Here is a 16,159-nt window from a genome sequence, read left to right as displayed (position 1 = left end):
CCAGATTTGGCACATAAAGATGCATATGCCCAATTATATTTGAATTCCAGACAAGGAGCGGATACCTCTTTAGCGTAAGTTTGTCCCACGCAATAACTGGGCGTCATGCCTTTTATCCGGCAACCCTGCTCTGGGGAGGTGGGGACAGCGGAGAGGTGAGGCGTGCAACAGGGGTGCGGGGCAGGGGCCTGAGGCCGAGGGCGCGCGGCTGAGGAAGAGGAGGCGCCCCCGGCGGACCGCGCGCTTTCTTCGGCCCGGCTCAGGCCGCCTCCAGGCGGCGCTCGGGCCCGCGGGAGGAGCCTCCCTGCTGCCGCGCCCACATCCTGCGCTCTCGGCTCTGCTCCAGCTCCAGCCAGTGCCGCGCCTCCAGCTGCGCCTGCGGGCGGGAGCGGCGTCTGAACGGATGGGGACACCGTGCCCCGCCCTTCGCCGCGCCCGGGCGCCTATCCCCGGCTCCCATCTCTGCACACCCAGGCCTCCCTGCAGCCGCCCCCAGCTCCCCGACCCCGGCCGCCGCCGGCCGCCGTCTCACCCGGGGCTTGGGGCGCGCGGGCCGCGGCGCCGACGAGTGCAGCAGGGCCGCCTGCCTGCGGCGCTCGGCAGCCCTCTCTGCGATCCTGCGCCGCAGCTCCAGCACGCGCTCGTCCTGGGTGGGCGCGCCGGGGGCCTTCGCGAGTGCATTCTTTTTCTCCCACCTGGCGGGTGACAGGGCGGGCGCTTAGGAGCCGGCCAGTGGGCGGCCAAGGCGGACACGGACCCAGGAGACGCTGGGCTGCCGGGCTGTGCAGCTGGAGAGGTTCACTAGAATGATTTAGGTGCAGGGAGCGGATGCCAGGGGTGGGGAGTCGTGGCGGGGGGCGCCCAAGCCGGGGCGGGGGGGGGGGGCTCCCTGTCAGGATCACTGTGCAGGGGGTTGGGTGGGGGTGCTGCTAGCGCCTCTACCCTTTTGCTCTTTTTACTTAACTTTTTTTTTTTTTTTTTGAGACAGAGTCTCACTCTGTTGCCCTGGCTAGAGTGAGTGCCGTGGCGTCAGCCTAGCTCACAGCAACCTCAAACTCCTGGGCTCAAGTGATCCTACTGCCCCAGCCTCCCGAGTAGCTGGGACTACAGGCATGCGCCACCATGCCCAGCTAATTTTTTCTATACATTTTTAGTTGTCCGATTAATTTCTTTCTAATTTTTAGTAGAGGTGGGGTCTCGCTCTTGCTCAGGCTGGTCTCGAACTCCTGAGCTCAAACAATCCGCCCGCCTCGGCCTCCCAGAGAGCTAGGATTACAGGCGTGAGCCACCGCGCCCGGCCTACTTAACATTTTTTAAAGAAAGTATTACACGTATACTAACTATATTTATAATTGGGGTAAAAATGTGCCTTTTATCTCACACTCCCCTTGCCTCTTGCCTAGAGGAAACCACTACTAATACTGTGATGTCTTTGCAAATATTTCCATACATAGGCCATTATTCCTTCAGATTATATAATACATATTGTTCCTGCTGGCCTTGATGTAAGTGCACTTCATAGCATTGGGGCCTTTGCATGTGCTGTTCCCTGTTGTTCCCTGTCTCCATGGCTCTTGGCTGACTGTCCAGGTCACCTACCCACTAAAACTCTCCTGGTGATTTAGTGCCATTGAGTCTGGCTGCATGCATGAGGGGGCTCCAGGATCTTTGTTAGCTGGAGTTGGGCCCTTGGAGGCACCCTAAGACCAACTGGACTGCATCTGGGATCTGCCAGGCCAAGGTCAGCAGCTGGAAAGTGATGAGGTTTTCTGTGGATCAGGCTAGGGCTCAAACTGCAGTCCGATGGGGCTGAGGAGGGGAAGGGGACATGCCTACCCATCCCGTGCCCGACCAGGCTGCCACAGGACAGCCATATGGAGCTGGATAAAGTCACCACAGTGTCCCCAAAACAAATAAAAAGGTACATGTGAGAGTGTGCATTATGTGTGACCCTAACTAGATCCTGGTTTAAGAAGAAAATAAAATTTACAGCAAACAGTCTCTAAAAAGTTTTGACAGTCTTTGGATGCCCCGAGAAATGTGAATATGGACAGGATATTTAGATGATGGTAATTTTTGTTAAATTTTCTAGTTGTGTCATGGTGCTTTATGTAGGACAATTGTTTTTTTTAGAAGATGCATGCTAAAGTGTTTTGGAGTGAAGAGTCTGATGCTTGCAACTACTTCCAAATGATTCTGCTGTCAGATAAATAGCTAGCTAGCTAGAGGAAGCATATAAGGCAAAAAGTCCTACCCATGACCTACATGCAAAATGACTGCTTCTAAGTCACAGCCAGCTAAGCCATGGGGACATGATTTTTTAACCATTTCTATATGCCCAAAAATCATCTAATAAAATAATAGGGGTGGGGGAGTTATTGCAAGGGAACTGCTTGGGCAGGAGGGTGGTGTGGTGTGGCAAGGAGACCCACCAGGAGGGTGCAAAGGCATGCTTCTTGCCCACCTGGAGGCTTCCTCCCTGGGCCTGTGGTACTGGTACCAACCTCAAGGCCGCGGATCTCCCCATGGCTGCGCGGCACAGTGAAATCTGCTCCACCGTGTTCTGCAGCTCCTGGCTCTTGGTGCGCTTGCCCTGAATGATTTGATCCCGCTTTTCCTCTTCCTCCCGCTGCTGGGTCTCTTTGAGCAGGGCCAGCCGCTCTCGCATCTCAACAACAGACATCTCCCCTTCCAGGCCATACCCAGGGATCTGTCGGGTAGCAGGAGAGGCCCCACACTGGGAGCTGTGCCAGGCTCAGGCGGGGGGCACACATGCCCCTCCCCTGCTCCACAGGCCTACCCTTTGCCAGGAGGCTTCCCTCTGTGTCAATACTGCCTGTACGGCGTGCCCCTCTTCAGCTTCTCCAGCCTGGGCCCCGCACTGCAGTGCTATACCTGGAGTGTGCCCTGCAGGCCCCTCCGCTGTGGCAGGTCCCAGATGGAGCTCACCACCATCTCACCAGCCAGGACCGCTGGGGCTTGGGGCTGAAAACTCATCCGACTCCCCACACCCCTTAGGGTCAGGCCAGCCCCTGCAGCGGGCTCCCGAGGCCCTCCCAGGCCTGGCCCTCCCTGTGCCTTCTCACACAGGCTTCCAGGAGGCCTCCGCCTCCTGCTCCGTCCAGCCGTAGGCCCTTGAACACCTGTGCTCTCCCCACTCAGCCCTTCCCACCTCGGGCCTGGGAAGTCCCTGGGCCTCCCCCAACATGCAGCTCCCAAGTGGCCTCCTGGATCCTACCCTGCCACCCCCAGGGCCCAGGCCCCTCCCCCAGGGATCGCAGAGGACCCACTCAGTGTCTGCCTCACTGGTGGGACTGTGAACTCATGGGGGCACACCGAGGTCTGCAACATGGGGAGTGCCGAGTCCATGGCTGGTGATCAGCGGCCAGGTGGATTTTGGTGGGGCAAGACCTGCCTTTGGCCTCAGTGGGAATTCTGGATATGCCCTGCCATGAGTCCTCACCTGGGTCAGGTCCACGAGCTTGCCTTTGCGTGTAGGCCGTGTCTCCAGTGCACGCAGCTGGGAGATGAGTTCACAGCGCTGCCTCTGCTCCTCCCTGGCAGCCTCTGCGCTGCGCTGCAGCAGCTCCTGGCTCTCCTCCATCACCTCCTGGGCTTGGGGGCCCAGTGCATGCTGAGGGGGCCAGTGAGCGGCCTGGCAGGTGCTGGGCAGGGACACACCTCCCCGGGAGCTGCTCAGTCAGGCCTTTGACCTCAGCGTGGCCACCTGGGAGAGCTTGCCCAACCCTGGCCCTCCCTCAAGGGCACCCAGACCTCACTGACCACAGCAGCTCCCTCAGGGCAGGCTGCCAGCTCAGCGCCTGAGCAGGAAGAGCGGAGCTAGGCAGGGCTTCGTGGTGCCTGGCTCCCCACCATACCTATCTGTCTTCGGCCCTTCACAAGCTTTGCCTGGGCCAACTTGATGTTCTTCTGCAACTCCATTGCCTGCTCCACCTGCTCCTTCAAGGACCTGTCCTCCTGGAGGCGCCTCTTGGCACACTGCAACATCAGCTTGGCTGTCTGCGGGGACAGTGGACCCGCCACAGTGAGAGCTCGGGCCTCCTGTCCCCCAACCCCGCCCCAGCCCAGGGAGCAGCATGAGGTCTGAGGGTGGACCCAGGCCCTAGCCCTGAAACACCTGGAACCCAGGGCCAACCCCATTAGTCAAGGTTGGGCTTGCTGGCGGATTTCCAGCTTACATCCTTCCTCCTTCCTCCCAAAGTGCCCCTGGTGTGGGGGGCGGGGGCCCAAATCTCTGTCATTTTAAGCCACCAGTTTGTGGCACTTTGTTACGGCAGCCTAGGAACCTCATGCACGTGGTAATGTAAGATGTTCACAACAGAGGGGACTGGGTGGGGAGGATATGGGAACTCTGTATTATCTTTGCAGCTTTTCTTTTTCTTTTTTTTTTTAATTTCCCTATCAATATGTTTGTTTTTCCCATAACAAGTTTTAAGCTTCCTGAGAGCAGAGACCTTGTTTGTCATGTTCATTGCTCTATCCTCAAAGCTGGAGCAATGCCCAAAACATGTAGTATATAGGCTCAGTAAATATTTATCGAATACAATGAATGCATTGATTATGATGATGATGGTGATTACGAAACCTCGGACTACCTGGTCACAAATTCTAGCAATTTTCCCAAGCACAAGAATTGCAGTTCTGAGGTTAGATGCTTGAAGACTGGAAACCTGATAACGAAAGGTCTGGGACTGAAGGCTGGGGGAAGCAGAGGGAATATATTGAAATCTACCTTTTTTGTCCTATCCAAGGATCCCAGAAACCTTGCAAAAGGGAGGCCTAGAATCTTTTGACCAGAAACTCCAGCCTAAACACAACCGGCATTTTCCATTCACCATTCTTCGCAGCCACTTCCGCTAGGCTGCAAATGCGCAAACACCTCCACTTTGCAGCTTTTCTGTGAACTTTAAAACTGTCCTAAAATAAAAGTTTATTTAAAAAATTACTTTTGAAACTGTGTAATAAGTAGGAGAAATCCTTGTGTGGAAATATGAGGTGAAAAAAAGTGGGCTACCAGAATATACCAGGAGCCCCATCTCAAGTAAGGAAACAACAAGCAAAGAAAAAAAGATGCCTGGGCCAGGAGGCACGATCCTGCACCACTGGCCCTGTGCCCCATGCTGTTGGGGACAGGATCACAAAGGGCCCAGGCATGGAGGCGGCTGGGAGTAAGGAGAAGAGACCAGGCAGCATCTCTCAGCTCCTGGGAAGTACATGTGGAACCAGGAAGGCAGCACAGGCCCACGCAGAAGGCACCAGCTTGGCGTAAGATATACAGGATTCTAAGTTCTTCCCCTGTCCACCTGACCAGTTCTGCCTCTGTAAACCCAGACAAGTCAGGGCCCTGCCTCCCTGGGTTTCAGTTTCTTTACTGGGAAAATGAAGCCAGCCACGCCCACTCAGCTACACTGAGCACAGGGCCCAGCACAGGAATCAGAGTCAGCAGAGAGAGTGGGGGACAGGCTGGAGAAGAAGAAGGAAAAGGGATACCCAGGCCGGGAGCAGGGGACGGCCACAGGTGCTGGGGAAGCGATGAGCGTGTGGTCATCCGGTCAGGCTGCAGTGAGGTTAGGGCCACCAGAGTGGTAAGTGGTGGAGCAGCTGGCTGGTCAGAGTCCAGGGTCCGATGCCTGGCTCCGTCTACCCTGGCATAACCTTGAGCCCGCCATGCCGCCTGAGTCACTCAGGGGCCAGAGGCAGCCTAATGCATCCGTGGGTCCTGTGGTGGACGTCCACCCAGGTTCCCACCTCTCCTCATTCTGCCACCGCAGAGCACCACATGCACGAGGGCTGCTCGCCATGCTTACATTAGGCCAGAGCTGTTAGTCACCCGCAGGGAGACACCTTCAAAACGGAAATAAACACGGAACACACTGAACAGCGTTTATGTGCCCAGAGCCAACTGGGAAAATGCTGCAAGTGCTGCCCAGCTAAATCTGACTGAATACTTGGTAAAATGTACTCAAAGAATGGTCCCCTAGGACAACCAGATGTGACATGCTGTTACTCACCGAGGGGATTTAGTGAGACCTACTCTCGCATGGCTGGTCGACTGAGCTGTGGAGACCCCTCAGCCATTCTAGATTAATTTCATGGTGGTGATGGATTAAAAACAAGTAATTATATGATCTTTATTTGTTTTAGTCAACATATCTAGTTATTTGTGTGGTTCATCAAGTTATATTAAAAGGGGGATAAAATTATTTAAATGAAGAGAATATATTCAAGTTGTTTAAGACAATGTTAGAGTTAACTTAAATATATCAATGTTACACTCATGATTCTAAAATATATCCTTTCTCAGCCCTGTTGCTTAATATTGGTCGCTGTGGGGGAAAAAACAAAAGCGCTAGTCACGGAAATCAGTATTTGTTTTCATGAGGCACAGAGGCTCCTTGGAGGATAACTGAGTCTGTGTCTTACACAGAGAAAATTTAACATCTCAAACATCTCTCCCCTCAAAAGAAAAGGTGCTCCCAAAGGCTCTAGAACAGTGCAGCAAGGTCAGAGGAGGAGAGGAAAGGCCAGGTTGTTGCAATAGAACCTCAAGCGGAAACAAAAGCTGTAGCTGATTAAAACACATCAAGGGCCAGGGGCGGTGGCTCACGCCTGTAATCCTAGCACTCTGGGAGGCCGAGGCGGGCGGATTGTTTGAGCTCAGGAGTTCGAAACCAGCCCAAGCAAGAGCGAGACCCCGTCTCTACTAAAAATAGAAAGAAATTAACTGGACAACTAAAAATATATAGAAAAAAAAATTAGCCGGGCATGGTGGCACATTCCTGTAGTCCCAGCTACTCGGGAAGCTGAGGCAGGAGGATCGCTTGAGCCCAGGAGTTTGAGGTTGCTGTGAGCGAGGCTGACGCCACGGCACTCTAGCCTGGGCAACACAGTGAGACTCTGTCTCAAAAAAAAAAAAAAAAAAAGGATACAAAATTTCAGTTAGAAAGGAGGGATAAGTTCATGACATCTACTGTACAACATGGCGACTACAGTTAATAACAATGTATTGTATGCTTGAATATTGCTAAGAGTAGATTTTAAGTGTTGTCACCAGAAATAAATATGTGAGAAAATGCATATGGTAATTAGCTTGATTTAGCCATTCCACGATGTATTCATTTCAAAACATCATGTTGTATACCATAAATATATACAATTACATTTGTCAATTTAAATAAATAAAATCAAGGAAATAAAGGTCAGAAGCTCAATAGAAAATGGACAAGACATGCGCAGTTCGTACGAAAAGTACAGAAATGGCTTAAATATATGAATATTTGCTCAAATTCACACATAATAAATGAAATGCAAATCAAAACTATACCAATATACTATTTCTCACCCATGAGATTGGCAACAATTCACAAGTTCAGTCCGGTACACCCTGCAGTGAGGCGCGGGCACAGCCCCTCTCCTGCCGCCAGGGGAGTGAAGCGGGCATAAGCTCCGTGAAGAGGCTGTGTTTGGCTGTGTTTCACAGAACCACATATTCCAAAAAACAACAGCAGCAGTAAAAACTCCCGCCTATCCAGTTACTCTTTGACTGTACAATCCCTCCCCTAGAAGTTTACCCTGACAGTCCACTTCCACAAAGATGAAAGACTTCTGTGACATTATTCTTTGCAGAGAAAGCAAGGTGTGACCTTTCATGAAAGGAAAAGGGGAAGTAAAAACGGGTGCGTAGACAAGTGTATTATTTGCTTAGAAAGAAAGACAGGAAAGGAAATCCAGAAATAAATGAAAACAAGGACCTACGAGTGCAGGTAGAAATGGTTTGTAAGGTACAGACTTACAAGAAGTGAGACTTCTCCGAGTCTACTTTTTCATATTGTTTGGAGTTTATATTTTTTAAAAAGTGAACTAAAAAGGAAAGAAAAGGCAAACCCTAAGATTGAATACAAACAGACAGATGAGTCTGTCAAGCAGGCCCCCCCATCCCTCGGGGGATGCACTTGGGACAGGCAGAGCTACAGGTCTGGCCTGCTGGGGCCAGCAGGCTGCCCCCTCTCCCAGGCCACTGGGACACCCACAGGGAGGAACAGTCTTTCTGGGGGAACAGAGGTTGAGAGCCCCCACCTAGGTGGACTGTCCTAGGAGGAGGAAGAGCCAGGAATGATACATCAGGAGCTTCTAAAGTGATAACATGGACGTCCACGAACCCTCCTGTGGGGAGGACATCATATATGAACATGTCATATGTAAACATGTTCACCTTCTGGAATTTTCTGCCAGAATCTCAGGGCTTCCCTCAGGGGCACCCAGGGATCTGTGCATCAACTGACGCTGCAGGTGGGGACGGGTGGCAATCTGGAGCAGAACTACTGGCCAAATGGTCCACTTAGCTCAGCTGACCTGAAACTGTTCCACACCCCTGCCTGCTATAGTGGGGATAGAGAAACCACGGCCATCCTATGGGTCTTAGGAGGAAACGGCCTAGGGTTAGCCGAAAGCCAATGGCCACAGGTGCTGTCAGGTCATGGCCAGCTGCTGCACACATGCTCGGCTTCTCTGGCAGCTCCCAGAGGCTATGCAGCTTGGCTGGCTGTCCCCATGCCCCAGCTGCTCCATGCGGTACATCACCTCCTCCTTCTTTTGTTCCGCCCTGTGCTTGTTCTTCTGCACGAGGTTCTGCCGGGCCAGGATGGCCTCCTCGTGGCTGAGCTTTCCCTGCAGCCGCCGGCACTCGCCTGCGGCCAGCCGCTCCTCCAGGTCCTTTGCCTGCATCCTCCTCTGCCACTCGAGGAACTCGGAGAAGTCCCCAGCCCCATCCACAAGCTTGTCAACCCTGGGGACAGAGGGATCGAGGCACAGCTCAGGGTTCCTTCTGTGGCTGGGGCCACCAGGAGGCCACACAGGCACAGGCTGCTACTCACCCAACATGTGGCCACATCACCTGCTCTGTTCCCTGCCCACTTGCCTGCCATCCGCTTGTCCCCCTCCTGGGCAGCCACCTGTCAGCCACACCATCCCCCCCCCCGCCTTCATCCTCTTGTTTATCTACCCTTGCTCTGTCTACCGTCTGTCCATCCACTCATCCATCAAGCCATCTGTCAGCCACCCAAGCTGCTGCCCACAGCCCAACTTGCAGACATGGAAAGACACAACTACATGGCATGGAATATGCCTGGGGTTTGCAGCCAGCACTGGTGGTCTACAAGAGAGGGGACCCTGAAGGGGTTCAAGGAAGAGGGGACCCCAAGGGAGGTTTGGGACAGGCCAGGCATTTGCTAAGTCACTGAGCCAGCATTATCTTTGTAAGATGCAATGATGACCCTGACAGTCTTGCTTGCCACCCCTACCCCCTGCAGGACCATAGCCTGGTCATGACCCCTGAGTCCCCTCTCCGCAGAGCGTCCCAGCCCCAGGCTTCTCTTCTAGGCCTTCATTCCTAAGGGCAATGCTTCGGAAGGTGGGGGAGACCCACTGCTACCCCTCACCTCTGCAGCTCTTTCTCTACTTGCCGCTGGTACAAGGCCCCTTCTCTCAGGATGGCTGCGGTGTTCAGCTTGACTGGGATGTTGTCAGGCTGTGGGAGGGGGAGGGGCTGGCTGGGGGAGTGAAGGCAGCCTTGGGAGCAGCAAGTGCCCCTCCTGCCCTCCTGCCCTTCATAGCTGCCCCTGCCCAGGGCCTTCCCTCTGCCTCAAGGGTGGGACCATGCTCGAGGCTCTGAGTCCCCAGCTCTGGCCATCTGAGCCTCCAGGAGCAGAACAGGTCAGGAGGGGTAGGTGCCCGGGGAAAGGGGCCTGACCAGCCAGGAGCACCCCTCACCCTGAAGAAGGTCAGCTTCGGAGTCTTTCGGATTCGGGGCGGGAATTGAAGCTGCAGTTGCTTCGTGGAGTCCTGCAAGCGTCAGGGTGGAGCTGGCAGCCTGGCACCTGTGCCTTCCAGGTGCCACCAAGCACACCGAGTAAGTGATTACCCAGCACTGCTGGGAGGCCCGGTCCACTGCCCTTCATCCAGCTGCCCATCCCTCCCCAGACCCTCAGGGCAGCATCTCTTCTCCAATGCCCTCCCAGGCCTTGCTGGGGTATTGGGCACCCCCTGCAGGAGCAGGGAAGGCGCAGGGCCTGCTGGGCCTGGCGACAGTGGTTCCCAGTCAGGACAACTCAACCTTGGGGCTCAGTGTCTATTTCCTCAGCTACCCCCCAGAGCTGGGGTCTGGCTGCCCTGTGACCTCTGTGGGCTGCTCCCAGAGTCTGTCTGCACCCAGCCAGCCTCCCGCTGCTTTGCTGACACACCCCAGGGTGGGTGCCACAAGCCACACTACGGGGGAGGAGCTGGCAAAAGGCCCCCTGTGAGCACTCGGCCATCACAAGCCCCCATGGCATGCTGCTGTGCGGGGCGTCCACTCCCTGGCCAGCCCCAGATGCTGGGTGCCACCTCTGTCGCCCCTGGCTGCTGCCCCGGGGCCCGTGCTCCTGAGTGAGCATCCAGAGTACAATCATTCCTTGTCCTCTTTCTTTTACTTTTTCCTGTTGGCGAACATATCTTGGCTTGTTTTTTTCCAGAAGTAAGTGCTCAGTATGGCACATCTGGGAACACCCAGAGGTGTGGGGGACAGCTACAGACGTACATCTACACTTGCCCACTCAGGAGCCCGCATAGCAGTGGACTTCGTCAGTGTGGCTCGAGGGTCACTTTCCCAGCGTTACTGGGAGTCTGCCCTCCACAGCACCCTTGGGAAAAGGCTAAGTGGAACTTTTTGATGACATGAGAAAATGCCACCCTGCTGACTGGTCTGGGGACTTGGAGAGCCGGTGGTACCTGTGTTGGTGGCTCCCAATGTGACCTGGGCATGGCACACCGCAGCTCCTCTATGTTCGCCTTCAACAGCAGCTCCTGCCGTGATAACACAGTGCTCCAACCCCACCCGCCGCCACCCAGTGTCCTCAGGGCCACGGGAAGACAAATGCGCCAACCAACATCCCCCATCCCTCCTCCCCCGCCCCTCCTTCTGCATCTCCCCCTCCCCACCTTCCCTTCACAGGCCCCCGTGGGGGGTCTCTGGGAAGGCAGGGGTCACACGCACAGCCTACCTCGGCCTTCCGGCGATTGTATCTCTTGACCATGTCCAGCTGCTGCTGCTCCTTGGGCAGCTGGTAGGTGCTCCGAGGGACCTGGTGGCGTGGTGGGAGGAAGAGCCTATGGTCAGCAATGCCAGGGCTGGGGCCAGAGGGAGACAGGTGAAGGGGAGGGTGGTGCCAGTCAGCAGGGGAGATGGCAGCTTGCACCAGGGGAGAAGCAGACCTGGAGAGGAAGCCACTGAGCGCTGACCAGGACCTGCTGGGCATTAGTGGTCGTTGAGGGGAGGCAGGGGAAGAGGTCAGGCCATTATTGGGTCTGGGGTCTGGGGCTCGGCTTGGGATGGGGTGGGCAGAGAGAGATGTGAGGCAGGGCACTGAGGGCCACCAGCTTGGATGAGCTGACTGCTTGCAGGAGGAGCAAGAAGGGAAGGCAGTCAGCTCTCAAGACACTGGAGGGACAGGAGAAGATGTCTGACAGAGAGTGTCCTGGACCCCAGCAAAGTGAGCTGCCCATGAGGGGACGCTACAAAGACTGGGGCGGCCCAAGCTTTATCCCTGGGTCCAGGCACAAGAGGCTGTGAATACCGTGGCAGGCGCAGTGCCCATGGAGGGGCAGGAAGGAGCCAGGTGGACACTCTGAACTTCACACTCCTGTGTCCATCCTCCTAACTTCATACCTTTTCCCTCCAGCGTCCAACAGGCAACTTGTTGAGCCCGCCCCTCCCCTAGCCTGGCCACCCCTGCCCACTGTCAGTGCTCACCCATGCCTGGACCACAGAGTCCTCCTCAGCACCTCTGCCTCCCACCATATCCATCTCCACTCCAGCCACGTGCTTCACAACATCACAAACTGCCCCCCGACTCCCACCACGGCCACAGCAGCTGGAGGGACCACGTGGGCCCCAGCCTGCCTCAGCATGCATCCTGCCTCCCTTACCCCTCCAGGTACCTCCCCTCCCCTTCCCTCCTCACAGCTGCCCTCAAACAGCTGGAGAGGGAGGGCACTACCCCAAGGCCTTTGTATGTGCCTTGCTTGCCGCCTGAGACAACCCAGGGCTCACTTGCTCACTTCTTCCACATCTTTACTCTGTGGCACCTCTCAGGAAGCTTTCTCTGGCCGCACTATCCAGAATCACAACCACCCCAACACTTCCTATCCCCCTTTTCTGCATTATTTTTTGGGCTCAGCATTTATCACCAACTAACAGCAAATATTTTACTCATCCTGTTTTTTGTCTGAGTCCCCCACTGGAATTCATGTTCCCCAAAGGTATAGTGCCTGGCACATACTAGGCGTTCCATAACTATTTGTTGAGTGAATGAATGAGTGAATTGGAGTGGGCCCACAACCCAGGAGGGCAAGGGGAATCCTGGGCGTGGGGAAGGGTGGGAGGGAAGAGAGGACAAGCCTGCTGTTCCAGCACAGCCACCTCGTGGACTGCAGGGAAGGTAGATGTCCACTGACACCTCACAGCTTGTGCTGAGAGATGTGCAGCTATAGAGCAATGCTGGGCATGATACGTGCCCTGGCAGGGGCTATGTCAAGTGTGTGGCGGGGTGGCGGGGGCACGGGGAGAGAGGAGAGAGGAGAAAGATAGAGAGCGAGAGAGAGATGCATCTATGCAGCTGGCAGGATGACCTGAGGAGGTCATCAAACACACTGAGCCCTGAGGAGATGGGGTCAGAAATGCTGAAGATCCTGCAGATGGGCAACTGTAGGGTTGTTCAGCAATAAGGCCCCTGATCATCCATCCGTCCATAGACCCATCCACCCACCCACCCACGCATCCATCCATCTACCCACCCATCCACTCATCCATCCACCCCCACACCCATCCATCCACCCATCCATCCATCCATCCACCCACCCACCCATCCACTCATCCATCCATCCACCCACCCATCCACTCATCCATCCATCCATCCATCCAACAAGTATTCACTGAGGGTCTGCTCTGAGCCAGGATTATGCCAGGCATCCAGAATATGGGACCAATAAGATGCATGAGGTCTGGAGGCAGACAGTAAGCAGGCCCACCAGTCACCAAGCACTGTGCACTCCAGTCAGTGCTATGAAGGGAAGGAGCTCGGTCAATGAGGAGGACACTAAGTGAGGGATTTGACACAGGGGAGGGGCATGCAAACCTCTCTGGGAAGAGGGATTTTAATGAGGCCTGAAGGATGGTGGGAGTCAGGCGGGACCCTGGGACCCCCTAGCACCATCCCCCTGCCCTCTTGTACAGTCCTCGGTCCTGCTGGGGACCCAGATTGGTTCTGGGAAGGTGATTCCACCACCAGCGCTTGGGGTACAGCCCATGACCAGTCAGGACATTGTATTCCCAATTGTGGTGATCAGTGCGAGGCAGGCATGAGACCTAAGCTAGTCCAGTCAGAATTTTCCAAAGAATTCCTGGCCCCAGGTGTCCTCTCAAGGTCCTGGATGGTGTAGAGTGTGGGGGTGAGGCTGGGGTTTTGCTACAATAAAAAAGGTTAGCCCAAAGATGAAGGTGACCCACTGAGGAGAGCAGGGCAGAGAGAGTCACAGGGCAGCCGAGTGGGAGCCTGATCAGCTGTGCTGCAGCCTGTCCTACTGCAGCCAGCGCTCCACTGTCTGGGCCAGTTTGAACTGCGTTTTTCTGTTACTTGCAATACAAAGCATCCCACACGACATGTCAGCGAGGTCAAGGGAGGGAGAGGAAGAGGCTCTAGGCAGACGTGACAGATGAGCAGAGGCTCCGAGGTGGGGACAGGCACGACTGGGGCACAGACATCATCCCCTGCCCATGGCCGAAGAGCACGCTGTGTTCTATACGTGTGCTATTCAACAGGGAGGGGGTGGCACATTGCACAGGGCCTGACAGCCTCACTTGCTGCCTACCGAGGGGGCCACAGTGCGTGGAGTGCAGGAACCTGCTCGGTGTGCTCCAGGGGCAGCTGGGCTTCCTTCTCTGTAGGGGTGGGGGTGGGGCACTGTCATCAAATGCTCCCGGTCTGGTCCAGCCCACCCTTGGCCTTGGGAGGGGCCCCCCACTGACCCACAGTCCATTCTCTCAGCCTGGACATGTTGACAGGGGCAAGCCTGTGCCCATCATGAATGCCTGCACTCACTGATCTTGGCTTGGCCACCACGGGGACTGGCTCCGGCATGGGAATGGCACGGGGCTTGGGGTCAGTCAAGTTGAATTTCTTGGGCTCTGTGACCTTGGCCTTGGTCTTCGAAAGAAGGGACTGGCTGGCTGACACGCCCTCCAGCTGGCTGATCAGCTCTTGGACCTTTGGCTGCCATCTTGAAGGCAAAATGGAGAAGGCCCTTAGGGACACTTCCTGACAGGTCATAAAGGTCAACCTTAGGGTGGGGGTAATAATGGGTCTGACAGCCCCTCTTCATGGAGTGTCTACTACTTGCAGGCACGATGCCAACACACTCTTGAAACACACATGTCGGCATTCTCCTCATACAGATGAGGAAATGAGGCCCAAAGGCATTGTTGTCCTGGGCCACACTGGTGAGTGGGGAGCTGGGAGGATAGGGACAGCTCCATCACAGGAATCCCGGGGCTCTGAGGAGGAGCAGAAGTTGGGACAGGGAGCTAATTTGGGAGCAGATGGGACAGGGGAAGGAAGCCAAGAGCAGGAAAGGGAGCTGTGATCAGGAAGGAACATTTTGGAGTGGCACTGCTGGTGATGAGGGAGCGGGGCTGTGGAGCCACAGGGCAAAGCCCGGCTCCCGCCTGGGTACAGCCTCAGGTGGGTGTGCTCTGGAGCAGGGGCTTGAGACAGGCCTTGCCGGGCTGCTCCAAGGTCTGGGGCTCCCCCTTCCCTGCCCCACGCCCTGTGTGGGCACAGCCCACCATCACCAGCCTGTCCAGCGGTCCCTGTACAGTTTGAAATAGCTCCTGCCTCACCTTGAGAGCCATGGCCAAGGGCCAACGGCAAGCGGGGACTTGGGAGGCACTCTGGGGCAGGCCCCAGTGCCCCCGACTTCGGGGCAGGCAGGGGAAAGGGGCAGCAGGTTTGTGATGAGGCTGGTCCCAGAATGGGCAGCAGAAGCCTCAATATAGAGGAGTGTGCACTGGAATCAGGCTGAGGAGCTGCCCGGAGGCCACCTTGCAGGCCCAGGCCATGGTGGGCACCCTGTGGGTGGGCAGAGAGTCCAGCCTGGGTGGCAGGTGGGGGTACCTGCAGGGCCATCCCCCCTCATTCCTTTGGAGGTTCATCTTGATTACCAGCTAGGACAGAGGACTTCCCCTCAGTGAAGGGGCATCTCCAAGATCCCCCAATGCCCAGGGCCAGGTCTTCCTCTGCCCACGGGAGGGGCTTCCATCTTCCCTGGGTCTCTAGGTCTCCTGCGCACAGCTGGCATCTAACTGATCTACTTGTGCCAAACTGTCCCTAGGAAGACAAAGTGACTTCCCCAAGTCCTATTGGAAGGGAAACAACTTTGGGGGGATCCCCTAGCTGCACCCTGGCCCCAGTAGGCCACTCCATGGAGGACACCAGAGAGAGATTTTGGCCTGAATCCACCAGGAGCTGTGCTGCCGGCTTCCTTGGCTTCCCCACCCACCCCCCATCCCTGCATGCTTGGGATCCACAGAGGCTGAGCAGCCCCTGCGCAGTGGGTGGGCGCCAGGGCAGAAGGGCAGGTCCTGAAACAACCTCTGGCCATGAGGCCCCGCCAGGCACTGGTTAGTCACCTGGTGTGGAGAGAGCCTGGGCTGGGGTTGTGTGGCCGGGCCACGCCCACTTTTCCCCCAGAGGCTGCGGGACCAGCTGAGACTGGGGTGTCTCTGAGCCTCTGACCCCAACATGGAGCAATTTCTGACCAACTGCGCATTGAGCTGCTGGAGGCCATGAGCCTGCGGAGGTCCTGGGGTGGGGTGCAGGACACGGATCCGGGCCGGTACCCCGTCCAGCCCCACCCACCTCATCAGGGGGCGGAGCCAGTTCTCCTCCACGTACGCCGTCTCGTAGATGAGGCTCCATTCGTCCTTGATCCACGAGCACAGGTTCAAGGGGTTGAAAAAGAACCCAAGGAACTGAGGGAGGAGCAGGAGCCCTCAGGGCAGAACCTGGGGCAGACCCCTCACCTGGGGAAGCCCCCAGTGCCTGCTGAA

At 56.0% G+C, this 16,159-nt stretch overlaps 1 protein-coding gene across 1 annotated transcript in view; it reads right to left on the bottom strand.

The window, feature by feature from the left end:
* Positions 1 to 259: 259 nt before the first annotated feature.
* Positions 260 to 16,159, bottom strand: part of CFAP99 (cilia and flagella associated protein 99) — a 28,318-nt gene continuing 12,418 nt past the window's right edge. Inside the window, exons 4-15 of the mRNA XM_012664147.1 lie at positions 15,969 to 16,081; positions 14,154 to 14,331; positions 11,058 to 11,138; positions 10,786 to 10,860; positions 9,790 to 9,861; positions 9,459 to 9,547; positions 8,602 to 8,806; positions 3,879 to 4,020; positions 3,464 to 3,615; positions 2,505 to 2,710; positions 533 to 695; positions 260 to 376 (exon numbers count right to left, since the gene is read on the bottom strand). Of these exons, the coding sequence (XP_012519601.1) occupies positions 260 to 376; positions 533 to 695; positions 2,505 to 2,710; positions 3,464 to 3,615; positions 3,879 to 4,020; positions 8,602 to 8,806; positions 9,459 to 9,547; positions 9,790 to 9,861; positions 10,786 to 10,860; positions 11,058 to 11,138; positions 14,154 to 14,331; positions 15,969 to 16,081 (1,593 nt within the window). The remainder of the gene's footprint in view (positions 377 to 532; positions 696 to 2,504; positions 2,711 to 3,463; positions 3,616 to 3,878; positions 4,021 to 8,601; positions 8,807 to 9,458; positions 9,548 to 9,789; positions 9,862 to 10,785; positions 10,861 to 11,057; positions 11,139 to 14,153; positions 14,332 to 15,968; positions 16,082 to 16,159) is intronic.

Source organism: Propithecus coquereli, unplaced genomic scaffold, assembly GCF_000956105.1.
Source record: "Propithecus coquereli isolate 6110/MARCELLA unplaced genomic scaffold, Pcoq_1.0 Scaffold862, whole genome shotgun sequence".
Classification (NCBI taxonomy): Eukaryota; Metazoa; Chordata; class Mammalia; order Primates; family Indriidae; genus Propithecus; species Propithecus coquereli.
This window is presented reverse-complemented; position numbering and strand designations above follow the sequence as displayed.